This window comes from Branchiostoma lanceolatum, chromosome 11 (genome assembly GCF_035083965.1).
Source record: "Branchiostoma lanceolatum isolate klBraLanc5 chromosome 11, klBraLanc5.hap2, whole genome shotgun sequence".
Classification (NCBI taxonomy): domain Eukaryota; kingdom Metazoa; phylum Chordata; class Leptocardii; order Amphioxiformes; family Branchiostomatidae; genus Branchiostoma; species Branchiostoma lanceolatum.
The window spans coordinates 14,102,721-14,129,548 of NC_089732.1; the positions used below are offsets into that span (position 1 = coordinate 14,102,721).

At 40.4% G+C, this 26,828-nt stretch overlaps 2 protein-coding genes across 2 annotated transcripts in view; one reads left to right on the forward strand and one right to left on the reverse strand.

Annotated features, from left to right (window-relative positions):
* The first annotated feature begins 10,234 nt into the window (after positions 1-10,234).
* Positions 10,235-15,949, forward strand: LOC136444507 (fibrinogen-like protein A). The gene is made up of 5 exons (XM_066442090.1): positions 10,235-10,814; positions 11,450-11,554; positions 12,724-12,852; positions 13,400-13,527; positions 14,954-15,949. Exons 1-5 carry the CDS (start codon positions 10,694-10,696, stop codon positions 15,470-15,472), a joined length of 1,002 nt encoding a protein of 333 aa, XP_066298187.1. The 5' UTR covers positions 10,235-10,693; the 3' UTR covers positions 15,473-15,949.
* Positions 15,950-16,150: 201 nt separating this feature from the next.
* LOC136444508 (caldesmon-like) overlaps positions 16,151-26,828 on the reverse strand; it is a 34,021-nt gene continuing 23,343 nt past the window's right edge. Inside the window, exons 5-12 of the mRNA XM_066442091.1 lie at positions 25,272-25,587; positions 24,453-24,867; positions 22,929-23,991; positions 21,087-21,294; positions 19,679-19,804; positions 18,999-19,180; positions 18,271-18,369; positions 16,151-17,461 (exon numbers count right to left, since the gene is read on the reverse strand). Coding sequence (XP_066298188.1) covers positions 17,300-17,461; positions 18,271-18,369; positions 18,999-19,180; positions 19,679-19,804; positions 21,087-21,294; positions 22,929-23,991; positions 24,453-24,867; positions 25,272-25,587 — 2,571 coding nt within the window. The 3' untranslated portion in view covers positions 16,151-17,299. The remainder of the gene's footprint in view (positions 17,462-18,270; positions 18,370-18,998; positions 19,181-19,678; positions 19,805-21,086; positions 21,295-22,928; positions 23,992-24,452; positions 24,868-25,271; positions 25,588-26,828) is intronic.

Here is a 26,828-nt window from a genome sequence, read left to right on the forward strand (position 1 = left end):
TTTAAAAAAAAAAAATTTAGAAAAAAAAATCATGAAAACAGAAGGCTACCTAGGAAAATTAACAAGATGGGGTCCGAAACAACAAGCGGGATGGAAAAAAAATTAAAAGCTGGAGACAGCCCTGCTTTGCTAGCTATAGGGCGCACGTTTTTTCTACCAAGCACGCCACTACTCTTCTCAACATGTGTTGTTGTTGTTTTTTACGCACAGATATTTAACACAAGTTTCTTGTAGTTTGTGCCAAAGATAGGAATTTCAATGATACAGTAAAATATTTTCAGTACTATAGTTTGCATATGATCTAGTGCTAGTGCAAATGTCTTTTAAGTTATTCAAATGTGCTTATACTGCAATGAAGGTGCAGATTTCTTATTAGTTTAATGGTGGTTTGCTAATGATGCTAGTGTATGTATATACATTGCAGTGTGCTTTTATCATGCCATATTTATTAGTGAGAATTTCTTCCTAGTTTTGCAATACAAATTGTAGTATTCCTGTGTGCAAATTGTGGAATGTTAGTGAAAATTTGTTTGCAATGTACTTAGGATGCCATATTTAGTACAAATTTCTTTTTGCATAATTTGTTAATGATATTGTAAAGCACGTATGATGCAAATTTCTCTAAAGTATTGCAATATGCTTATAATGCCAGATAACTGCAAATTTCTTTGAAATTCTAGTATTGCAATGTACTTAGGATGCCATATTTAGTACAAATTAATTTTTGCACAATAATATGATATAATAATTGTAAAGCACTTATGATGCAAATTTCTCCATAGTATTGCAATGTGTTTATAATGCCAGATAACTGCAAATTTCTTTCTAGTATTGTTATGTGCTTAGAATGCCATATTAGTGCAAATTTTATTCTGCACAATAATATGATATTGTAAAGCACTTATGATGCAGATTTCTCCGTAGTAATGCAATATGCTTATGATTCCAGATAATTGCAAACTTCTTTCTAAATTTACAACATGCTTATGATGCCAAATTAGTACCAATTTCTTTCTGCACAATAATATGATATTGTAAAGCACTTATGATGTAAATTTCTCCATAGTATTGCAATATGCTTATAGTGCCAGATAACTGCAAATTTCTTTCTAGTATTGTAATGTACTTATGATGCAATATTAATACCAGGTGCTTTTTATGAAATGTAAGCGCAAACCGCTTCTTAGTATTGCAAAGCTGTTATGACATTAAGGTCTTTATAAGAGTTGTCCAAAATCTTTAAATTATTTCCTGCAGAAGGAATAGTTGCCATAGTACTAGTAGTGTAGAATATTGGATAAAGATAGACAGTGCGTCGTTTATGACAACCACTATTAATAGTACAGTAGACATTGAACACCCTTTGGTGGGGGAATTTCAAAGTTAGTGGAACTTTGATTTTAAAGTTAATGTCATGAACTTACAATTACTGCCACTAAATACCTGTAAAGATTTTCTCAAATGATTTATCCTTTGATGTAAGAATTTGAAACTACCCCATGATGTAGAATGCAATTACCATGTATTATGTTAAATATTATATTTTGTAAAGTTAGTCAAAGGAGTATAGAACTTACCTCAAGTTATATTTAATTTTAAGTTTTAATTTGACACGTTTTGAGTATGCAGTGATGGACTACAATATTACATTGACACTTTAGTACTAGAGTGTACAAAAACATAGCTGTGCTATCTTCAGAAACAAGGAAGTTGTGCCAGAGGAATGTCTTATATTAAAAAAGCTACGGATGTAATAGATTGTGAACTTAAGAAACTACGTCTCTGAAGGAACAAAGCCTTGAAAATAGCTTGTATATTTGCTTTAAAATGAGAAATGTATCATGTATTTAAGGAAATAGTATCTATTTGTCGATTTATAAAACGACGAATATGTATGGTGTATGTAACAAACGTAAAACTTTAGGGTCATGACAAAGTACAAAATAAAAGGGCAATAACCATGACTTGCCCGGAAACAGCTGATTTTTTATTTTGACATTCTTATTGATAACTTTTCTCTTGTATTAAGTGTATGTGTACAAAGTATCTGCACTACACATGTACATGTATATGAATTAATATGACATTTTGTTGCAATGTACACGAGTTACATGTAAGTATTTGTGCTACATATACTTCAGGTTTGCTGTGGTAGTTTAGCGATTACGGGGTCTTTCTGTTATTGATTTTTTGTTTGAGTGGAATGTGTGACAGTTGTGTGCCGCTTTGTTAAGAATAGAGAGAACGCTAGCGACCCCAAAAAACACCCTTCCCAATGAGATGGCACGGCTACCCTGCGACGTCACAAAATCAAGATGGCGGCCACCACACAAGCCATAGGATCCAACAAAGGTTTTGCTACGCAAACCTGTAGATATACATCAGGGCACACCCACCATCACTCAATAGAGACAGCGGGCGGTATAGATTTCCTGACTGTTTTGACGTCACATGCCCGTAAGGTCACGTGATCTATGTGATCAGTCACATGAATTTTGAGGAAGACTGCAGTGGGACGGTCGGAATTTTGATGCGCAATTTTTTGTGTTGGAACAAAGCTCTGGTTCTGTACTAGGTCAGCCACAAACACATGTTATATTTAAATGTGCAATTAAAGTTCACGAAATGGCCTCGGATCCTGACGTATCCGGACAGGAGAACTTGAAGATCCGGAACCTCAGATCCGTAAGAATCCAGACCGATATGGGGGCCGTATTGTGTCACATTTAGGATGAATTTGAAATTTGTAAACTGACCTACGTAATTAGGTATAGTAAAAAAAAGCCATGATAGTAGTGTGTGAAAATATCAGCCCGTATAAGTTACAGGTTCAAAATGTTTTTTAACAAATCGAAGCTCCTGATATTTCACATTTTCCCTAGGATCACACATAGAAAGGTTCTCTCCTTCAAACCAAGTTTTCAAGTCTGTGTAAACTTTCCTTTTTGTTGGGCACCTCTGAAGAAGTTCCCTACACAGATTACACCACCTGCCTTCCTCTAAGGGTATGTTCTTAGGAGTATTAGTCTTCCACTTGAAGTACGCGTTATATCTATCTTTATCTTGATCAAGCATCTTTAAGTAATCTGCTAGTTCCTTGGGTGACTTGAAGTCATCCACGTGGATGTATGAGTGCGGTGGTGCGAGCCTTTCGAAGTCAGATCTGTTGGCTCCCAGAACAACTGGAACGACGTCGTTTTCCAGAGCATTCCTACAGAACTTCTCGGTAATGTACTCTTTGCATTTCATGTTCTCAAACGCTAGATAGAACTTATACCGTCTGATGACATCAGGCATGCATTTGATTTTCCATTTCGCGCATGCGTCGTCAATTCCACATCTGCCATAGACATCGACGTGCATATGTTTGACGAGTTCAGTAGCATAAGCGACACGGTTGGCTTGAGTGTTACATTTGCTGATGAACCAGACCGCAAGCTTATTTTTCCCTGCCGCGTAGTCCTTATTAGAATCCTCAACTTTGAGTTTCTGGTAAGTCTGATATAACGACCCCCACGTACCAAGCGAGTCAGCATCAGCTCTGTAGGTGATAGTCCAGTTAAAAACACTCCTGTACGTTTCAAAGTTTATAGACCGATAGTTCGGACACTCTGAGCTTAACCATACCCAATGCTGATGAGGGTAGCGAACTGTAGGCATCACAGACGAGTTATAATCCACCGGCAAGTTGCTATTTTCGAAGATGACGGCATCAGCTTCATGAATTTCGTCCCGGTATTTAGAAAAGATACAATTAGGAAAACGTGGACACAATGAACGTCTTCCTTTCGGTAGTTTCTTCTTCAAATGGTTGTTCCAAAGATCTGTCCAAAATACAATCTTTACTTGTTTCCGTTTGGCCAGTGTTTTTACATTAGTTGAATCGTACCATACAGAATAAAACTTAGATAAAGGATTGACAAGGAGGTCATCTTTAGGATCGCTATGACAGGTTTGATCGGTCTGTTTAGGATTTTGGAGGACAACGTTGCTTTTATTGCAGTCACAGGCAACCTTCAGATCCCTTGAATTTCTATATTTTTCATACTTTTGATCTGTAAAATAAATCACCATAAATGCGCATAGGCATGTTGGGAATATCACCAAGGACAGTGCGAACAAGTGTTTTGCTGGCAATTTCATTTTGAAGGCGGTTAGACCTGTGGACGGTTTGGTGTGAAGATGTCTCCTTGTCCTTTGAAGTGGTTCAAGGTCTCGCAGTTCCAGAGCCTCTTATTCTTGAAGAAGTAGCTGTCCACCTACAAGTGTGAAATGAAGTATAGAGTGAAGATATGCAGGAGTTTCATAAGACATTTTACTTTAGGCTATCAATGAAAACATTTGAAGTGTGACTGCATGTTTATTTGAGTGTGTTTTCTTATCGCTGCACATTTGTGTTTACGTGTGTTTATATGTATGCATGTACATGTGTGTGAATGTGTGTGTGTGTTTGTGTATGTGTGGTGTGTGTGTGTGTGTGTGTGAGAGAGAGAGAGAGAGAGAGAGAGAGAGAGAGAGTGTGTGTGTGTGTGTGTGTGTGTGTGTCTGTGTGTGTGTGTGTGTGTGTGTGTGTATGTGCGTGTACCAGTATGTTTCCGTTTCCTGTCTCAACCAGGGACAGCTAACAGCACTATCCACCATACTTAATTGAACGTGAATTTAAAGGTCACTTACCTAAACGTACTGACAGTCTGCCACTATAGAGGCAGGATGGTTTCAAAAACAGGATACCTTATCAAATGACCTGACCATTAAAAACGAGTCAACCCAGATAACTGTTCTGTTGGAGCTCAAAACGTAAAAAAATCATACGGCAAATCTGACTACACCTCAACAAATTAAAATTAGATTGTAGCATGTTGTCCGACGTGTTGAGCAAGTATTGGCCACTCCTGGAGGTAAAAGGTCAATCTACGTCATACGTGTACTATATCTATGGTTGTGTCGTACAAAAATATTCACCAGCAATTACTCGGATTGTTACAGTGTAGAAAAACCTTTGATGGATCCGTTGGCATGTGTGGTGGCCGCCATCTTGAATTGTGACGTCCCAGATCGAGTCGCCATACAATTTTATTGGGAGGGGTATTTTGGGGGGGGGGGTGCTAGTGTTCTCTCTATTTTTAACAAATCGGCACACAACTATCACACATTCAACCCAAATACAAAGAAAAATTCAATACCGATTCGTATCTATTAAAAAAGACCCCGTAATCGCTAAAGTAACATAGCAAACCTGAAGTTTATGTAGCACAAATACTTAACTCTAGTTTTCTCTCTCTGCTAAGTGCAGATCGACCTTTGACCCGCAGGAGAAGACAAGACTTGTTCAACCTGTCGGGCTCCAACGTAGGATTACTGAGAGTAGTAACTTACTGTATGATTTTGGATTATGTGTTTGAGCAGTCGTCATCTTACGATTTTTGACGTAGGATTTTCAGCTAGGTTTATATATATAGCAGAACTGTTTGCCGACAAGAATCTAAGACAACCATTCGCGTCAGACGACAGAATGTTGTGCGACAGAATCACGACTGTCCTAAAAATGCCCTCAACTTGCTGACGTTATAAGCGTGTAGTACGATGAAGGTGAGTAGACAATTATTATGTGCTCAATTTGGGCAAGAGTTGCCGAAATGTGGATCAAAACGTTTTCTAAAATTTTCACATGTCGTTAGATTTCATTTTAAAATCTAGATGTCGAAAGCATCATGTTTATTTTATGGCTACTGGTCGTCTCCAAGTTTAGGTAATTGTCCTAATAATTTACGCTTAATTGATGGATAGTTGTTAATGATTTGAATTATTTCTGGCTGACTTGGCTTCAACTGAGACGTGCTCAAAATAGTGTGCACAATTTCTACCATATAGATATTCGAAAACACTTGCCGTTTGATACGGATTTCGTTTTTCACTTACATCGTACATCGTATACATCATATTTTATTTATTTCAGCTGGCTTGGCTACTCCTGTACTTCTAGCCTGGAAACCATACCCTCGGTGGCTCCCAGATATCTCTACGGCACTGTGAGTGACCCCGCCTGCCCTGACAGCTTAGCCCGCTCGGGGTGTTGGTTTACGGCCTTGGATTAAATTAGCTCACCACGAAAGTAGGGTGGCAGCGGAAGTAGGGTGGCAGCGGAAGTAGGATGGCAGACGAAGTAGAAAGGCTATCAGAAACGGTTCATGGGACCAGGCTACTGTACTCCGAACAGCTACTACTTATGAGAGAAAAGCTACGTAAAACCTTATAAACCACTTATAGGAGGTCAGGAGACATCTTCACACAAAACAGTCAACAGGTTTCAACTGTCCAAATGAGGTCATCGCCAAGATATCTATTCACATTATCCTTGGTGATATTCCCAACATGCCTGGGCGCCCTTATAGTGGTGTATTTCACCACCATGGTTAAACAAAACAGACATTCGAGGGATTTGAAGGTTGACCTTGACCATAACAAAAGCAGTATTGTCCCCAAAAATCCTGAACAGACCCATCCAAGCTGCAGCATCGATCCTAAAGATAACCCTCTTGTCAATCCTTTTTCGAAGTTTTATTCTGTATGGTACGATCCACCAACTGAAAAGACATTCACCAACCGGGAAAACGTAACAATTTTGATGTGGTTTCAGGCAGAGTCATTGGCCAGTCGACTGATGAAAAAACTACCAAAAGAAAGACGTGCAAGGTGTTCACGTTTCAGTAATTGCATCTTTTCTAGGTACAGGGAAGACATACATGAATCTGAGGCTGTCCTCTTTGAAGTGAGCAACTTGCCGATGGATTATAACTCCTCCGTGATGCCTACAATTCGGTACCCCCACCAGCATTGGGTATGGTACCGAACAGAGTGTCCGAACTATCGGTCTATAAATTTCGAAACGTACAGGAGTGTTTTTAACTGGACTGTCACCTACAGAGCTGACTCTGATTCGTCAGGTGCTTGGGGGTCGTTACATAGGATCTACCAGAAACTAAACGTTGTTGGTGTCGATCCTAACAAGGACTACGCAGCAGGGAGGACTAAGCTGGCGGTTTGGTTCATCCGCAAATGTAACACTCAAGCCAACCGTGTCGCTTATGCTACTGAACTCGTCAAACATATGCACGTCGATGTCTATGGTAGATGTGGAAAGGACGACGCATGCGCGAAACGGAAATATAAATGTATGAATGGCATAATCAGACAGTATAAGTTTTATCTAGCCTTCGAGAACATGAGGTGTAAGGAATACATTACCGAGAAATTCTGGAGAAACGCTCTGGAAAACGACGTCGTTCCAGTTGTTCTGGGAGCCAACAGATCTGACTACGAGAGGCTCGCACCCGCGCACTCATACATCCACGTGGATGATTTCAAGTCACCCAAGGAACTAGCAGATTACTTAAAGATGCTTGATCAAGATAAAGATAAATATAATGCATACTTTAAGTGGAAGACTACTCCTCCTAAGAACATACCCTTAGATGAAGGCAGGTGGTGTAATCTTTGTAGAGAACTTCTTCAGAGGTGCCCAACGAAAAGGAAAGTTTACACAGACTTGAAAACTTGGTTTGAAGGAGAGAACCTTTCGATGTGCGATCCCTGGGAAAATGTGAAATATCATGAACTTCGATTTGTTAAAAACCACTTTGAGCCTGTAACTTATACGGACTGATATTTTCACACACTATATACCTCCATGCCGCATTCTATCTGATATCGTGGGTTAATTCACATATAAATTTCAATATGTTGCCCTATCCCATATGAGTGTATGTAAACAAAGTCATTCGTATGCACTTATTTCTTTTTATGTATGTATGTATGTATGTATGTATGTATGTATAGATATAGTAGACCTTACGAAAGTCGCTACTTTTGTTGTGTCAATAAAGATTGATTCATATGATTCATTCCCAAAGCGAGATCATATACCACATCACCGTATGATGATAGGATCACAATACTTACTTAAATTAGCCTGGAATCCAGACCTATTATAGCTCCCGAGTCTCTCTCCGCAAATATTTGCGCAGAGAGACTCGGGAGCTATAATAGGTCTGGATTCCAGGCTATACTTAAATATCTTCGCCAAGAAGATTATGGTTTGGGTAGCGTTTGTGTGTATGTGTGTATGTATGTAAGTATGTATGTATGTATGTATGTATGTATGTATGTATGTATGTATGTATGCATGTATGTTTGTTTGTATGTGATTGAACAGCATGACTCGAGAGGGTTTGGATGGATTGTCTTGATGTTTGGTATGTGGGTAGTCCTTGATGAGACCTGGAAATGATTACATTTTGGGTCCCCTAGCGGCTTGTTACGGTACTGCAGCGGAACTTCCTGTTTTGATATCTCGTGTTCTGGACATGCTATGGTCCTACATGATTTTGTAGTGGCAGATAGCTCTTTGGACAGAGAGTAAGTGGTATATGTTCGGGCCCCCTAGTTGTACTTGCTGATGTCTGATACATATTGTACGTTATCGAATGTGAATTCTATGGCACAAGTAATTTTCGTGGAAAATGGAGGTATTGTTTGTGTGTGTGTGTGTGTGTGTGTGTGTGTGTGTGTGTGTGTGTATGTGTGTGTGTGTGTGTGTGTGTGTGTGTGTGTGTGTGTGTGTGTGTGTGCCTTGCGTTGGGAAGACGAAGGTTAGTGTTGATTATAGGCCTCCTGGTGCATGACCTTGGTACTGCAGCAGAACGTTTGTACCTTTTGTCCTGTATATGCCATGGTCTTAATTCTTTGGTGGCAGGTAGTTTTGCCCCCCCCCCCCCAGCAGCTTGTTTCCTAACGTATTTTCACCCACCCAAAAGCTTCATCATCTTCCGAAAATCAAATTATTTTGCAATCAGCAAACTCTTTTACATACATGATAAAGTTAAACCAGATTTAATTACAGGAAAGATAATCTAATTACAGTTCAGTAGCACCAATCATGGTGCTTCTATTCAACTTTGACCTTGAAGGAATTCAGCTAGTAACGACCGTGGGAAAGGAGGGTAATCAAATAGAACATTTTCAATTCTGTGTCTCGGTCTAGAAACGACTCTCTCATATGATGCCCGACGACTTAAGGTACACACTTCGTTTATATTATCTTTTTTTCTTCCCTATGACGATTCTTTCTGTTTTTTCTATCTCTGTGTTCTTGTATGTCTCTCCGCGTTCCTAGTGTTCAGATCGATGTGCGAAAGAGCTTGTTCTAACGTGTCTAGTTTGAGCGGGAACGGTAACTGTTTTAAGTGTGGAATTTTGCCTTGTGAACCTTTTTCTTTTACTTTATGTCATGCCTGGGCCTGATACGGTGTTCCGGACCTTGTGATAATTATCCGTATCACATGAGGTTCTAGAGTTGTATCACACGGGCTTCCATAGAATATTTCGAATGCATTTCGAGCGCGCCGGTTGCGCCGCTGTCGAAAATTCGAATACCGGATTTGGAGGTTGGAATCAATGTTGTTACAGTTTTTTGTTAGAGGACACAAAACTCCCTCGACTGGCGCATTCCGCATTGAAATGTGTGTTTTCTCGGGTGGGTATGACATAAATAAAATACAACACGGTGTATTCCACATCGCCCTCGGTCCCAGCCCTCCCGCGGGTCGGATCTCTATATTTATAACACAGTGTCAACGTTAGGGGGCACAACTCGACTTAGACGCAGAATACTTCGTAGAGAACAGTCCAAGCAGATGTAAGGACCTTGCAATGAGTTTTTTAATTTTCTTGTATTGTACTTTTCAAAACTATTCCCCTTAGTTCATAAGTAGACGGGTTGAATCGTTGTGTACTACTAGAAAGGTGTATAGGAACCACGTGTAAAATACTGAGGACTAGTAAGGTTAAATGTGTAGGCAATACATAATGTTTACCCTTCAAATGGTCTAGCCTAACAAACTACTGCTCTGTTTATTCATACTAAAACACATTCATATATATGGCGACCAGCCCCTGTTACTGTCTTGCTACATCATGTAATCGAACACCATAGGCTGTCTGCTACGTAACCAGTAACTATGGTGACAGCCATCTGCTCCAGGTCATTGACCTTATTTGTTTGGAACTAGTGCTGCGTGCCTATACGAAACATCAGGTACAGGTACCGGTACAGAGGTTTAGGTACAGGTCCGGACCTGTACCTGTACCTGAACTTTTTCAATAATGACAGAAACATAAATAGCTGTGTTCAACTTGTCAGTATCTTTATAGAAAGAACATAACTACGTTTCCTATCGCCAAACTCCCTTGACCTTGCAATCAAAACTCCCGACCTGCCTGAATGATCTGTTGCATATTAGTTACGCTGTTCCAAGGTGTCACTTTGGTCATGCTTGGTGTTGCATGAGGCCATAAGATCAGGAAATCAGTCACAAAATAAGCACATATATTGGTGAACATTTATATCGGTACAGTACCAGTACTTCATGATCCGGTATTTTGGACCTGAACCTTATCAATTTTTACGGTACAGTACCGGTACGCAGCACTATTTGGAACGGATAAGGAAGAAACGGAGCAAATACAGTAACAATGTTTTCCCCTTCCCTGAAGGTAAACCTGATAAGCTCATTTTGGTGTCAGTAGACGACATGGGTTACAACTCTTTCCCTGATTTCCAGCGTATTTCTGAAGACACAGGTAACAACCAATAACAAGGCACAGTACAACTGATTTTCCACAGCCTGTAACAACCATGAAAGCCATGATTGGATTGGCCGTGACATCTGCGATAGTTCTGCTTGTGGCGTCTCTGGCCAATGCCGCTCCAGCTTCTAAAGAATCATCTTTCGAGGATCAGCTACGGGCTCTTTCAGGTGAGTTCACATATGCAATTACAATTCCGGCTTCATACCCATATACACTATGAAACATTTATATTGCACTTTTTTATGAAAAACGTTGAATTTTTACTTTGTGGTATTAACATTTCGTAACCGATAACCTCTTAGAAATGAACTGTAAAGTGCGTTGAGCTTTCAACCGCCGTTAACTGATACTACAAATGACAAAGGACTTTATTGTATATTCTCTTATGGCAACCGTACTGATAAAACAATTGTAGGGAACCTAAGTGTACTATGCGAAAGACTTTGTAGTACAGTTTATAACAATACTTTATTGTTCAGTCTTCGGTGGATTTCATAATAACTAGCACTCTCACAATACAGTGATTATCATATGTTAATATATTATTAAACTAAACTTTGATCCATTGAAGAGAATTCTGGTATTGGAGACTACGGACATGTATGAGATGTATTCTAAAGACAGAATGAGCATGCCAATCACCGAAGAGAATTTACTAACCAATCATAGCTAAGCACGCATCAACTAACATGGAGTAGCCAATCAAATGGTTGCTTGCATATGCTGATAACCAATCAAAAATGCCGACTGCCTGAAAGACAACCAATCAGAATTAAGGTCATGTTTATAATTTGTTACGCAGCAAGGATCAAGAAGAGTTTGGCTATCCTGATGGACATAGACGACGACCTCACGACACTTGGCAAGCGGACGAAAGACTTCGACAAGAATATGGCAAAATTGACCGGTAATTAAAAGCACCCAGAGCATTTTATGAGGCTTGAAAACTGGAAATAGTCTATTCTAGTTAGAAATATTCTAGGATTTATTTTCAAAAGTCCTAAAAAGCGACACAAAAATAAGCTAAATTGATTTTTATTAGTTTCACGCGCCTAGTGTAAATAGACCGATACCATAGCCCCGACCACCTCCGTCGAAACGTAGAAATGCAAAATGAAAACATAAAAATGCAAATACTTGACGGACATGCAGTCCCTCTCTCATTGTTCGAACCGCTAATTGTGATGGACAGTCAGGATCAGTCTATCAGGGCTTGGATTTTCTATCAGTTCTCACCACACAACGATATCGTATCTTTGCTCCGTTAATGTCGGTATGTAATGGTATGGTATTATTGAAACTTACTTGAATGACTAGAAATTGAATTTTTTTATTCAGGTTTTTGTATTCAAGTTTCATGCCTCATAAAATGCTCTGGATGCTTTTAGTGTAACTCTACAAAGTTTACTCGCAAGTTCATGCCAAAAGGCTTATTGAGAGTACATGATAGATATACATGTGGCAGTGAACAGTGATTGTGGTTGTTATAACGTTAACAAGAGACTAATTAAGTCGATATTGGTGTTGGCTATATACATTTGTAGCTGGGTTTCAGTTCTTTTTTTTTGAAAGTAGAGGAAAACAAAAAGCCCCTGTTGCGTCACGAACCGTGCCCTATCCCGAACCGTGCCCAGGCACGGTTCGTGACAGTGCCCGTGTATCCCAAACCGTGCCTGGGGCAAAAGCACGTTCTAATTCGAATGCATCAAAAACATATAGTAGGTAGTCGCTGTACTTTTGTTGTGTCAATAAAGATTGTATATCATATGAACGAGTAGGTAACAAAAAGCGATGTTCCGGAAAATGTTGTTTTTCCAGACCGCAGGATATTTCATTTAGGGCATTTTTTTTATTAGAAACCGTTTTTTTGTAACGTTTAAACTTCACCCATTCTGACTCCCAAATCTATACCGTAATTTCAGTATGATGCATTTAAATGCGTTAGCTTTATAAATATATGCCCTTATCATAATGTTAGGTTGAAGGTGGGTAATATCTATTTTCAATATCCTCCTATCTTAGTGCACATCGTCTTTATTGCTATATATAAGACTTTCTTTTTATATTTTTCTGAAGTGAACGTGACCGAATTGGACACCTTCTATTATAACTTTCAATGGACGCCCGTGCGACAAACTACTGGAACTGCAACGGTAGATGGCGCTACTGAGAATGCTGAAAATGTGGCTGTGGAAGTCGTTCGAGGTACTCATATTTTCATCATACATAACAAAATCAACACATTGATTCAACCAATTTAATCATTTCTACTCAAAATGTGCTGGTGGCTGTGTTTATTGCTAAGTTTTAAAACAAATTCGTAAACACTTTAACCATCTAATAACAGAAAAGAACAAAAACGTTAGTTTCAATAATACAGTTTTGAGTAAATAACACAATTTGATTGAGAGTTTGCCACATGAGATGCGATTTTTCATGGAAGTGGCAATTTTTCATGATCCTGTCAGCAGTGCAGATTTTTCAACTACTGACAGGATCATCTGCAGTGTAATCCTGTCAGCAATGCAAATGTTTCTACTGCTGACAGGATGATCCTGTCAGCAGACGTGTAATTTTTTCTACCGTTGACAGGATCGTCCTGTCAGCAATGCAGATTTTTCCACTGCTGACAGGACGATCCTCGATTTTTCTACTGCTGACAGAATGATCCTGCCAATAGCCTCAGTCATTTTTCATATGCATCTATTCAAAAGTTAAAAAGCCGTCACTAACTTGTGTACATCTTGTCTAGATTGTACAGACGTCCTGGCCAACGGTAACACCCAGAGTGGGGTGTACTCTGTGAATCTGGCATCACAAGAATCACAAACCCAAATCTACTGCCGTATGGAGGGTGACGAAGCCTGGAATATCATTCAGGTAGTGATTGCTTTATTTCACACACCCTCCAAAAAGCAGGATCCCTATCGCTCGATTCGTTGGCTCGCTCGCGTAGGGGCCCTGCTCTTTAGCCCCGGTAGACACGGTTCTGGCGACGTTACTGACAGTTGCTCATGAATAATTAATGACCTATCCTTATTTGGCACAATTTGGCGGTTAATTTGTTCTGAACCTAAAGTAACGATGTGAGACGTAACCTGATTGGTTGATAGCTTCCCAGCGTCCTTTGCGCTTTTGCTCCAGATGAGGTTTAGCAAACCCTATGATTGGTTGAAGCTGTTTTGGTGGCGACGTCGCCAGAACCGTGTCTACCGGGGCTAAGAGGAGGCCCCTACGCGAGCGAGCCAACGAATCGAGCAATAGGGGCCCTGCTTTTACATGTAGGAGGGTGATTTCACAAAACACTGAACATGTCGGCTTTGCAGCAAAAGCTGAATTAAGCCAACATTTAAATACATAAAACAATAAAAATGATGATATGAGATTACACTTACAGTATGTAAAAGTGACCACAATAGAGCTATATAATTTTGGACGAGCACACATATTGTTTTCCATGCGACTGAAAGCTGGTTAAGCGATACTGACCAATACAATTGAATGAAGAATGCCTGTTGCAAACTTTCAAAACCAAATGTTTTTGTCCAACACTACCATTATCAAGACTTAGTTCAGTAGTCCGACAGGGAGTTTTGCGAGCGCAGGTTTCACGCTTGTTGTGGTGTAGCGTTTAGATCCCCAGGAGCAGTAGCCTGGTCCCAGTCTCTAGGGGTCGGCTTGGGGGTGTTTTACCGGGCCCAGTCTGCTTTATTGGGCCATTTCTGTCAGCCTTTCTACTTTAGCTGCCACAGAGAGTTCGGCCGCTACCCTAATTTAATCTAATAGGCTGTAAACACACCCCGAGCGGACTAAGCTGTCTGGGCAGGCGGGGATCACTCCCAGCGCCGTAGAGATATCGGGGAGCCCCCGATGGTATGGTTTCCAGGCTAGGGAGTAGTGGAGTGAGTTCCTCAGCAGTCTGTCGTGCTGTTCCCTTGGAGTCGGATGCATCCAGGAACAAGCATGTCTAATAGGTCAAAAATAATTACTCAAGCAGCTGGATGAAATTTTGAAACAGTCAGACGTTTCAGACAGCATCCGCTGTCTTCCGTCAGTGACTGACATAAATCTCCAAATAGATCTACACGGGGCGCTGAAAATCGAATATGCTAGCCAGAGAAGCTCCAGTCAGCCAGATAAGCTCCAGTCAGCCACGTAGGAGCTGCCCTATGTCGCAAAAGAACGGGGCTGACTGGAGCTTATTTGGCTGACTGGAGCTTCTCTGGCTAGCATATACGATTTTCAGCGCCCCGTGTAGATCTGCTTGGAGATTAACTGATATGTCTAATACTTTGTTTCAATACAGCGACGGTCGGACGACAGCGTCGACTTTGACCGTAGCTGGGACTCTTACAAGAACGGCTTCGGCGACTTAGAAGGAAGTCTCTGGCTCGGTAACGACAACATCCACCTACTGACCACCCAGGGGCTGTACAAACTCCGCGTGCGCCTGGAGCGGTTCAACGGACAGTCGGCCCACGCGGACTACGACTCCTTCCGAGTCAAAGACGAGGAAAACAAGTACCAGTTGGTCGTTGGGTACTATACGGGCGGGGGTGCGGGCGATTGCCTTTATTATAATTCCTACCAATATTTCACCACATACGATCAGGACAATGATGAGATATCGATTCCGGGGTGGAACTGCGCGGAAAACTTGCACGGTGGCTGGTGGTTTAAAGCTTGCGCTCAGTGTAACCCGAACGGTTTGTATCATAACAATGCAGTGAGAGAAGCTACTACTGCCAGTTGGTCCCCTTGGACATACTACATGGAGAGCCTGAAGTTTGTGGAGTTTGGCTTGCTCCGTGTGTGGATCGAATGAATACGAATATATAGCAAATCTCCAAGCAGATGTTTGGGGAAAGTGCTGTCTGGTTGCCATCCTTCCAGTGATGGTTGTGTGTCAGAAAAACAGCGACTTTCCTTTGAATAGATTAAACTTCACTGTAGTTTGTCGTACTGCCTATGATAGTTAACATGGTGACGAAGGCCGGCCTGGTCTGCAGTTTGTTCATGTTCAGCTAGGGGACGCTGTTGAGCCGTATCATTCACAGTTGTAACGTTAGTTCACGTAAAACCGGGATTTTTTCGATACGAGTTAAGTGAAACCAATCTGGCAGAACAATAAACCATCCTTTTTTCTGTTATTCTCTGTCTGTTCTGCAGTTTGTTGATCTTCAAAAATGCCGTCCCACTGTATTTTTCACATTTTGCAAATAGCAATCAGATATGTTACATGTATTTGTTTAATTTGGCAGCCGTATCTTTAATGGGAAATAAAAGATCTATAGTTCCGAAACATGTTGTTGTGTGCCTTTTATAACATTTCAAAACATACATTATCTGCCTGAATTATACTACACTGATGCTAGATTTTTTTATACATGTACTTTATGCATTTTCTGAAAAGACGGATTCATGAACCAAATATGTATCAACTTTGTAGTTGTTTCAAATGGTTTGCAAACAAAAAAGGTATGAAGTAAAACACAGGCAACAATCAGAGTCGAACATAGTTTATTCATTTTTATATAACATGCAGAGTCAGTTATATCAAGGATTCTCTCCCAAAGCAACTCTTATGTACAATTACAAAATACAAATGCAGTAGACATTTTTTCACAAAATCTCAAAAATTTTGGACGCAAAAATCGTTCACACTCATGTATGATATAACATGGCAAAATATCACATACTTTTATAAAGAGGCAAAACTTTTACAGACAGTGATTTTCAATGATCAAGTAAAATGCCAAATGTATAAGCTGTAGTTTACGCTTCAGGCACTAGGGGGCCTCGTACATAAATATGTGACCATACAAAATGATTTCAGTCTACATTGTATTTCTTCTGCCAGCAAAGCCTTAAAAGAATAGAATATAGATAGGCTTGGCAATGCTCCTATTATATATATGGTTTAATCAAATTCAGGTCAGCAATACACTATTGAGAATTGCAACAATAGATTTTTCTCAAACCCAGTGGAACGTTATAAATGTTTACATACTGTACAAAATCTACTTGTCAATGGCTTCTACACAATATACATGAAAGCGGCAAACTATACATAGCATAAAAATGTACTTAAAAGTCTCAGAGTGCAAATTCACAAACATCTGTAGGATATATGAAAAATTCTATACATGTCAAAGTAAAATGCAATTGCAATGGTAAAAAGAAAAAAAAAAGAAAAAAAAAAGAATGGGGAAAAAACCTGCAGATAAGAATACTGTGACAAATATGGCTAGTTGTTATGTTGTTTGTTTTGACAGTGGTTGTATTAAAACTCTCACTGCAACATGATTTTGCTCCAAGTGTTAAATTGGTCCTTTTTGTCATGCTTTGCTTTTGGCAATATTGCCAAAGTTGAGTACTAGAGGAATACCATGGCACTTAAAAACTAAATCCTACTCTTATGAAAATGACTATGTCAGTGGTATCCAAAAATGTAGGAGTACAGAAAACATTGATGTGATACCATATGGATGGTCTCAGAACAATGTTCTAGTCTAACAGAATACAATTCTTATACAAATGACGGTGAATGGTATGGATTAAGGTGAGAGTACACAAAACATTGATATGATACCATATGTATGGTCTCAGACCAATGTTCTAATTTAACAGAGTATACTGTAATGTATTCATGTCATGTTGGGGGCATGACCTTGGCTGGCATGTACCCAGGCTGCACCTTGTCCATGGAGTGCATGATGTTGCTGTGCTGGTTGCGAGTCAGGGCAGCATGGATCTTTTTCTGCGTCAGCTCCGCCCGTAGAGCACGGAGTTCCGTCTCCGCTTGATTTCTCAGCTAAAAGTACCAGAAAAGCACAATGTCATTGATGATACGTGCACATGTACGTAAAATGGACACTATTCTGACTAAAATATGGAAATGCCATACATTTCAAGTCTGTCAATGATTTTTTTTTTTAATGTCAAAATCATGTGACAATTTTTTTGAGCAATACTTGAAAGTAACATTACAAAGGCAATACAACATTGTATACAAAAACTAACTACCTTTGACAAATAGGTGCATAAAATAAGAATCATAACATCATTACATACAAAACAAAACTTAAGATAGAACGAAAAAATAATATTACACAGCATGTTGGTTCTCAAGAGGTGCTTGGGCATTTCTACTGGTAAATCTAACTTAGTAACTACCTGTGACAAATAGGTGCATAGAATAAAACTTATAACATAATATTACATACAAGACAAAAGTCTGTCAATGATACTAAATGACCTGACTGATGCCATAACATTGTGTAGTTTTGAATGGTTTGTGACATTGCTTCTCAGAATCTAGACTTCGAATCCCCGCTTTTTTCACTCAGACCAAAAGGACATTAAACCTGACATGACCTGAGAACAGGATTAAGCCATGTCTCATCATTAATTTTCCTTGTGGACAATTGCTAATGAAAGACTGGTATCATAATGATAATACTAATAAGTTTATTGCAAGTTCTTGCCCGTAGGCTAATTGCAAGTACATGTAACATGAAAGGACGGACAGACAATTGATAACAATATAGCATGTGACTTTTCTAGTCTAAATACTAAACACTAAATTCTATCTTATTTGGGTTTATATACAATGATCCATACCTTCATTTCTGATGTAAGCTTCATCTTTGCATTCTCCACTTTCTCCTTCAAATCATCCAACTCATGCTGGATTCTGGTCAGCTGAACCTTCTGGTTGTTCTATAAGCAGAAAACATCAAAATTATTCGCCATACAATTTTTATTGACAGGTAGAATGTAAAAAGTAGTCTTAGAGGGGAAATTACATGGGAAGGCCTTTAATCTTATTTTATGCAGCTTTTCCACTTTTTACACCGGGAATATTAATCTAAAAACGCAGAGCTTGAAAATGGAGATAACAATATTTGGGTTGATAGCTGTCAAAGAAGTTAGGAATTTTTGCACAATCTTCTGCCCGCACATCTGCTTGGAGATCAAGAATGCCTAGGGCACAGACTTGAGTGTGACTTTTTTCATAGATCATGAAATAAACAGGAAATTTGATATGACAATGCTGTTCAAGATACAACATTTTCATGCATCAGCTCTATGTGTAAGTGACAGTGTGTTAAGATTTCAACTGTTTAAAAGGAATACAATGTATGCATAAACTGTATTTATCAAAAGTGCTTTTCTCAATGATATCACAGATATTGATTGATAAGGTTGTTTGATAATGTAACCATAAAAATCCTTTTTAGAGAATCTATGAATTTCAAAGCGCTATGTTCGAGCGACCTGTCCTTAAGACCATCTTTTAAACACCTTAAAGTAACCGTTCAACTAAATACCTTGTAGGATGGAGGTACCTTAGAGGAAGGCGGATCCGTGTTCACATTGAAGCGACGCTTCCCGTCTCTGTCGCCCTCTAACTTCGACATGAGTTTTCTGTGCGTCATGTCCAACTCCGCCCTCAGACGGTTGCAGTTCTCTTCTAACGGAGTCGTTTTCTTCTTCTCTTCGAAGTAACGCTTCTTCCAAATATCTCGCGCTGGGAAAAAAAATACCCAACTTTTTAGAACAATTTACAAGAAAAATGATAGTTTTCTACTAACATTACCACATTGTACTTGCACTGGTCATTTAGGTTTACAAGTATATACCAAATGTTCTAACTTTAACACTATCATGTAATTCTGCCATTCTTCTAAGATTGCCACATTAGATAAAACATGAAATTAAGTCCCTGCAAAAGTAAATGAACTTACTAATAATAGTTAGCTTCAAAATTGTGGCAGTGTAGATCTATTTTAAGTCCACCTTAAAAGTTTCTGAATGTGGTTGTCTTAGGAGCCTGATGGAATTTGTAGAGTTTCTTTCAGTCTAAGCACGTTACTCAAGTGTTGTGAAGTCAAAGTTTAAGGTCGATTTTGGGCCCCCTGGTATGTGACCTTGGTACTGCAGCAGAACTTCCATTTTAGTATCTTTTGACCTGGACGTGCTATGGTCTTGTCTTTTAGTTTGCCATGACACCTATCAGTATGTCTACCTTGATTTCTCCGGTGTTGTGTTTTACTCTGGAGCTGCTTGGCTTTCTTCACCATTTCCTCTCGTTTCTTCTCGGCGATCTTGCGCTCCTCCCGTATTCTCTCCAGTTCTTCTATCAGATCATCCTCTGCAATACACAACCACTTTACAATTATCAATGATGACACTTTTTCAGTTACTGTAGAAATGGGTACTGTCTTTTTTTTTTCTATGCATAGCCCCAGTCCTCAGCTTAGCAGCTGGGCTGTCTGAGTTATTACTTGACAGGATGCTGTCGTACAGCACTGAGGGGGGCGTTATTGGGTTGGCCGACTACTACCTGACGGGGCTGAACCGCAAGGGTCTGGAGGCTGCCATTTCGGCGCCAAGGTGACCTCAATGCGACAATTGCCCCAGGTGCGGCCATTGAACTGTACCGGTTAGGAACCAATCACACCGGGAGGAACCCCTACTCTTTTCGATAAGTGTGGTGGGCTCTTTAACGTGCTCGAGGTGCGGCTCTCCTCAAACACGGGACCTCCATTTAACGTCCTATTCAAGGGACGTCCCTAACCGAGGCTAGGTACTCATTTACACCTGAGTGAAGTGGGGAAAGTCGTGTTAAGTGCCTTTCCTAAGGGCACAACGTCAACATGACAAATCAGGGAACCCCAGATTCGACCCCGGTTTCTCTGGGTTCTGGACCCAAACACCCTGCCACTACGCCACCGCGACACCACATGTAAAGGTAAAGCAGTCATCCTCAACGATCAACCTTTTTCGAGAAGCCAGTAGGGCAACTTTGTAACAGCTCAGTAGTTTTCAGTCAAGCACACTGAGTCACCCTCCTCTTCTCGATATAAAGTGTGCTGGGTTCTTTTTATGTACAGAAATTCAAATCCTGAGGCTAATGCCTGAAACTACATGAATATATGCCATACATTAGACCACCGGCTTCATGTCCCCATCCAAAAGGAGGAGTGCGACCCCAAACAACCATGCCCAAGCAGGGCTTGAATATCCGCCTTCATGACCATGGGATTTGATCCATAGATGGCAAGGCAGAAGCTGCCAATTTAGTCCAAACAAATTTAATACTATTTAATGCAGAAATGTTCACGGTGGTTTTATGTTTGCAGTTTCTGCGGTAAGCTCTTCGCGGGAAACATAAAACCACTGCAATTTTTTTACCCTCCTACCCCCTTGTCTACTCTTGTCCCAAACGCGAACTTATTGCCACCATGAACACTCCATTTTCTCCCTAGACTGCAGACTAAAAACTGCCTGAACTTTTAAAAATGTATTTAGAGTACTTTAGTATATTTCGTAGCAGACCTTATGAAAGTCGCTGTGCTTTTGTTGTGTCAATAAAGATCTTATATAACAGGAGCACTGGTCCAGGAGCAGTTTCATTGGAATATTTGACTCACTTTCTCCACCTGCTCCGGAGGACCTCCCCTTCTCCCTGTTGCTCCGGGTGGACCTCTTGGGTGACTCGGAGGCCCGTGACCTGTCCGTCTTACCCCCGTCCCGTGGGGAGGGGAGTTCTAAGGGAGGCGGGGAGGGGAACCTGGCCACTTGCTGTTGTTGAGGGGAGTTGCTTCTTGATCTTGCCTTTTTATTCTGAGCTTCCTTTTCCTGTCAATGAGAAAAAAAAAAAGGCTTGGTCAGTAAATATCAGATTCTGAAGCAAAGATTCAGAAGTAAAAAAAGAAAGCACAGAAAAAGCTTTTAAGGGTTAAAGCCATAAGCAACATGTATGGGATTTAAGTATTGAAGGCAGAAAAGGTTATGAAAACTTAAAAAGGATGCTTAGGCCACACCAATTTAATTTCTTGGTCAACAGATTTTTTCTTTTAATTTCAGCAAAAAACAAATCATGAAAACAGAAGGCTGGGGTGAAAACTTACACCTGACCCTGTTCACTCCCTGAAACTGTGTGCACCAAATTAAAAACATTCCTTTGAGATTCTGTTTTCATGTTGTTTTTCCAATCTATTCCTTAAAACAAGAAAATAAATTGGTGTGGCCTTATGTTATCTAAACATCATACAAGTCATAGTCTATCCTATGGTGTCAAGAAACTAGGCCTTACTTCATTAGAATATACCAGACAAACATTCTGCATGATAGCAAGAAGAAATGCAAAATGATTTCTATATCGGGGATAAAGACTGTTATGAAGTCTTGCTAAATTCATGAGATATGATAATTGGGAACTACATGACATTGTCCTAAAGCAGCAAGCTAAAGCGAAGCAGGCATAAAGCTAGACAAGCAAAAACAGAACAGGTTTTGCAATTGCAAACCTGTAACTAGGTACTACATGTATAGAGTATACAGTTGCATTTCAATGCATCGGTTCAACTGCAACAGAGTAATGATGTATAGAAATAGGCTGCGGCTGTATTGTTTGATGGGTATATAAGTGCCAGGGAAGGTAAGTTCTGTGCCAAAGTGCAGCGACTAAAATGTGAAAGGAGACCAGAAATGTTAATAATGAAATAAGGCCCTAGTTTGCGTGACATGCATAAATGAGGACATCGTACAAAAAAAAACCTTTAAAAAAAATCATGCAAATGGCCAGAAATGAGTTCATTTTGTTCTCTCAAACACTGTGGAATCATATAAAAATTTCAAAACCAAAAAGCCCACAAAAGCAGAAACTTTAAGATACTGAAAGGGCATTTCATGTACGTTTCTATCCATTCTGTCAGCATGTACAGATTTAATCTGGGTAGGTACTTGTACAATGTGGTACAATGTTCTGAACATTGTACCACATTGTATGTGTACCTACCCTCTTTTTTTAATTTAAAAAGGACATTTAGACTCATTAGTAACTTAATACAGACAATATGAACTCATTTCTGGCCATGCAGGACTTCTTCATACTTCAAGTCCTTGGTTAGAACCCATTTATACAAAGCAATTACTATACCCTGTTAATTACTGCAATTGTGGTTACCAAGGTTAAAGCCCATATATTATTGTATAACTATCCTATATCATCATCACCTATGTTGTTTAGTGCACCAATTCTTACATAGCATTTCACCAAAGGTTAATCATAAAGCATGAATTGTGAGTTTTAAGGACTTCTTTCCAACAAGCCCTTCTCATATCAAAGTCATATTAGTTGTGTGTTAGGCTGGTCAGTAGTTTTTTCCTTATTACCCCTGGACGATAGTTTGTTAGTTGGTTGGTTTGTTGGTTGGTTAGGCCCCACGGCACTCGGAGGTTAGGGTCCACTCCACCCAAAGGCTTGCCACCTTTGTCGGTGACCGTGCAGTAGTGTTGCTTGCTTCTGTCGACGCTCTCTGACGTCCCTCGCTCTCTCTACCAGAGCGCCCGAGACTCGACAATTGGTTCCCGTCGGAAGACAGCTGAGACTGGTTTCCACGTTTCTCATGGTCCTTTTCTCCAGGCCATGCATCATCATCATCACCGCCTTTGTTGCTGTCGTTACTATGGTAACTGACGCTCATCCCTTCCCCACCTCTGTAGCTTTCCTCATCACCATGGTAACTGCCTGTCATCCCTTTCCCACCTCTGTAGCTTTCCTCGTCACCATGGTAACTGCCTGTCATCCCTTTCCCACCTCTGTAGCTTTCCTCATCACCATGGTAACTGCCTGTCATCCCTTTCCCACCTCCGTAGCTTGGATCATCGCCATGGCGACTGTCCATCATCTCTTTCTGACTACTCTGTCTATCTGCGTAATTGTCATCATCTCCACGGTAACTGCGCGTCGTCCCCTCGTCAAAACTGCCCCTCTCACTACTCTTATCACCCCCTGTCCTACTAGTATTTTCCCAGGCGTACTCTTTATTTTGATGCCTTTCCTCCCCTTTCCCTACGCCAAAAACTCTCGGCATGACTTGCCCCTCCGAGTCAGGCTCTTCCTCCTGACTCAACCTGAGCTCTTTCTCTTTCTCCTGCCTCCGTTGTTTCTGTTCCTCTCTAGCAGCTGCGAACGAAGCTAACAGGTCGTCCCCTATAAAGGTTTCCTCAACTTTGCTACCCCCTCCCTGTTGTTCAGGCCATCTGAAACTAAACGTCTCCTCAGTCTGCCCCCCCTCCAAATCACTTCGCTGTGATCTAGCATCTGATTGGTCATCATCATCGTAATCATCATAGCCCCGCCCCCTCCCACCCCTGGTCTCAGATGGTTCATCTTCATCTCGTACCCTTTGTCTTCTCCATCTCTCCTCCTCCTCTCTTCGTCTTCTTTCTTCCTCTTCTCTCCTGTCTTCTTCCTGCCTTTGTCTCTCTTCCTCTTCCCTTCTTCTCTCCTCTGCCTCTCTTCTCTGCCTTTCTTCCTCTCTTTTTCTCCTGTGAAAGAAAATTTTGCATCATCCAATTATTTTTTGGTTTAGAATTAGTGCCTCTGCAACATAGTATCACTTCAAGTATAGAAAAGATGAATTTTGAGCAGAAATCTATTACTAAGTGTTACATGTTCTTGAAATTATTTTTTCGTCCAATACTGTAGCCGTATGTGACTATAGCGCTGCCGTGAACTTACATGTAAAACCACCGCAAACATTCCATTTTTGCCTTTAATAGCGCGAAATAAAAACCACGCAAACTTAAATGCATTTATGTTTGCATTCGATTTTTGACAGCAGCACAAAATTGCGACGTACGCAAAGTGCATTTGAATCATTTGATGGAAGCCCGGGAAATACAACTTCAAAGCCTGCGCAATACCATAAAATGTAGACCGGATCAGAACACCTGTATCGAACGTTGCTCCGGTATGACATATAAGACATGTTATACATTGTACATACCTATCTAACGTTCTGCTATCTTCCTCCGCTATCCCAGAGTCCTCGTTGGTCTGAGAGGTGTAGGTGGCGGCCCGGCTGCCGGCGCGGCTCCGGTCGAGTTTGTGGACCTTCTGCCCTGGGGAGGGGTTAGAGGTTAAAGGAGAGGCAGGGGGGGTGGCACTAAGGGGGGTACTACGGGATTGGGGTCGGGTTTGGGGATAAGAGGTGCGTTCGGGGGAAGGAGAGGGAGGGGAATGGGCTCGGCTTCGACCGTCCGGACTCCGCTCGGATCGACGTTTGGGCGTTTTTTCGTCGTACTCCTGGCTATTGCGAGGAGTCGTGTTGTAACCGGAGTCCTTAAGGTTCTGTGGTGAGGAGCTTGAATCATCGTTATCGGGCGAAAAGGCCGATTGGTCCAAATTTGTTGATAACAGCTCTGTAGGAGAGAAACCAAGCCAGGAAAACCATAAATAACATTTAACAAAAGTTGTATAGACAAGGCAGAGAGCAGGTTAAGTGATTACTGATAATAAAAATACCCTCATAATTGTAAGTAATTGTAAATTGTGAACTATTCAAGGTAGTTTTATGCATTGTTTTTACAGTGATCTCTAACCATAAATTCACCACAGAACAAAATTATATGCCATTGGCTGTTTCAACTGTTAACTCAAAGACTCTTGATTTTTGTACTGCAAAATTTAAGTGATGCGAAGTTAAACGAATTTACATAACTCTGTGCTACATTTTTCAATCTGTTCGTAGCTTATAACAACGGACATTATGGGACATGCTTTAAGTACATCTCATTATTCTACAATCTCTTATTGATAATCTTACTTGCTGCATCAGCTTGTGTGACAAAGGCCTCTCGGTGGTCGTCTCTTCTTCGACCTTTGTTCCCTAATCTATCGTGGTCCGTCCTTTGGGAATCAAACTCATCGCTATTTCTGAGTGGCTCAAAGTCCTTTCGCCGCTGCAAATGTGACCTCCCGGGAGGAGGGTCAGAGAAGACCTGCGAGCGGTCAAGCGGATTGTCCGAAGCAGTGGATCTGGACGTGCCGGGTTCCGAGTACCGATGACCGATGGCAGGCAGGGCGCGTGGAGACTGAAGGACCAGGCTTCCCTCGATGACGTAGATTTCTGGTACCAATGCCTAATGACAAGAACAGGATGAAAATCTTCAAAACTCAGTACTGCAGAATGGCATAAAAGATAATCAAACATATTTTTACATTGTTAACATTCTGAATTTGAGATCTACTATTTGCTTGAATTTAAGGGACTGTAGCTGTTCTTCGAGTGGACCCTACTAACATACATAACTGCACAATACTGTTAGGCCACACCAATTTGATTTCTTGGTCACAGAATTTTCAAAAAAATGCTAGATTGGAAAATCAACTGGAAAACAGAATCTCAGAGGAAAGTTTGTACTTTGGTGCACACAATTTCAGGGAGTGAACAGGGTCAGGTGCAAGTTTTCACCCCAGCCTTCTGTTTTCATGATATTTTTTTTGCTACAATTAAAAAAAAATTCTGTATACCAAGAAATTAAATTGGTGTGGCCTAAGGGTACTGTAATACAGACTATGCTGATACAGAATTAGGACCTGTTGTGTGTGCACTGTGTCTGAGTTCCCTAGTGCTTTGTGTCCAAACACTCCAGCAGTTAAAGTCGGAAAATACTTTAAATCCGGATTGGTCTGTGCAGCTGCGTCAACGGTGTTTGCCCGTTTGTAAGTACGCACACAAACCCAAGTGACAGGAACATATCCTCTCATTCTACTGGGATTTGAAAGCATTAGAAGCCTGGCTGTGAATGCCAATTGCTCTGAGCACAAGGGTTGTAGTGCTCAATTTGTTTGCTTTTCTTCTTCATGGAAAAAAGAGCCAAGGTTTGTGCAAAATCTTAAGTGTCCAGCAAACACTCTAACATGCTCTTGAGACAAGAGTTATAAGACCTGGTTTCCTTCACTTATGCTGAATGAACAGCCAAATTTGTGGAAAATGTACCAACTCCTTTTAATCATTACAAAGTGGTAGCCATACCACAATTATCAATATCACAAAGGCCAAAACAAAAATAATGGGAATTCATAGGACAATCTAAATAATCTAAATACAAAAGTATCCAAATTGTGGAATAAAAAAGATTGGATTTTTAAGTCATTTGCAAGAGGTCCAATCAACTGTTTAACTGTTCATTTATTTTTGTTTAGACAAAAAATACAGAAAATCATATTTTTCTTAATCAGTGCCAATAGGAAATCTGGTTTTCAAAACTATATTACATTAAATATGTACAAATGTACATCATTATATAGCCAGTGTAGCAGTCCAGAATCTACCCCAGGCCAGACTTTACTCAGGCATATTATGGCCTGCTACACCTGG

Bases quoted from the DNA above. Each gene is read 5' to 3' on its own strand.
- LOC136444507 (XM_066442090.1), top strand. From the start codon at position 10,694: ATGAAAGCCATGATTGGATTGGCCGTGACATCTGCGATAGTTCTGCTT. The intron at 10,815-11,449 runs GTGAGTTCACAT...TTTGTTACGCAG, and splicing joins TCAGCTACGGGCTCTTTCAG to CAAGGATCAAGAAGAGTTTG. The intron at 11,555-12,723 runs GTAATTAAAAGC...ATTTTTCTGAAG, and splicing joins GAATATGGCAAAATTGACCG to TGAACGTGACCGAATTGGAC.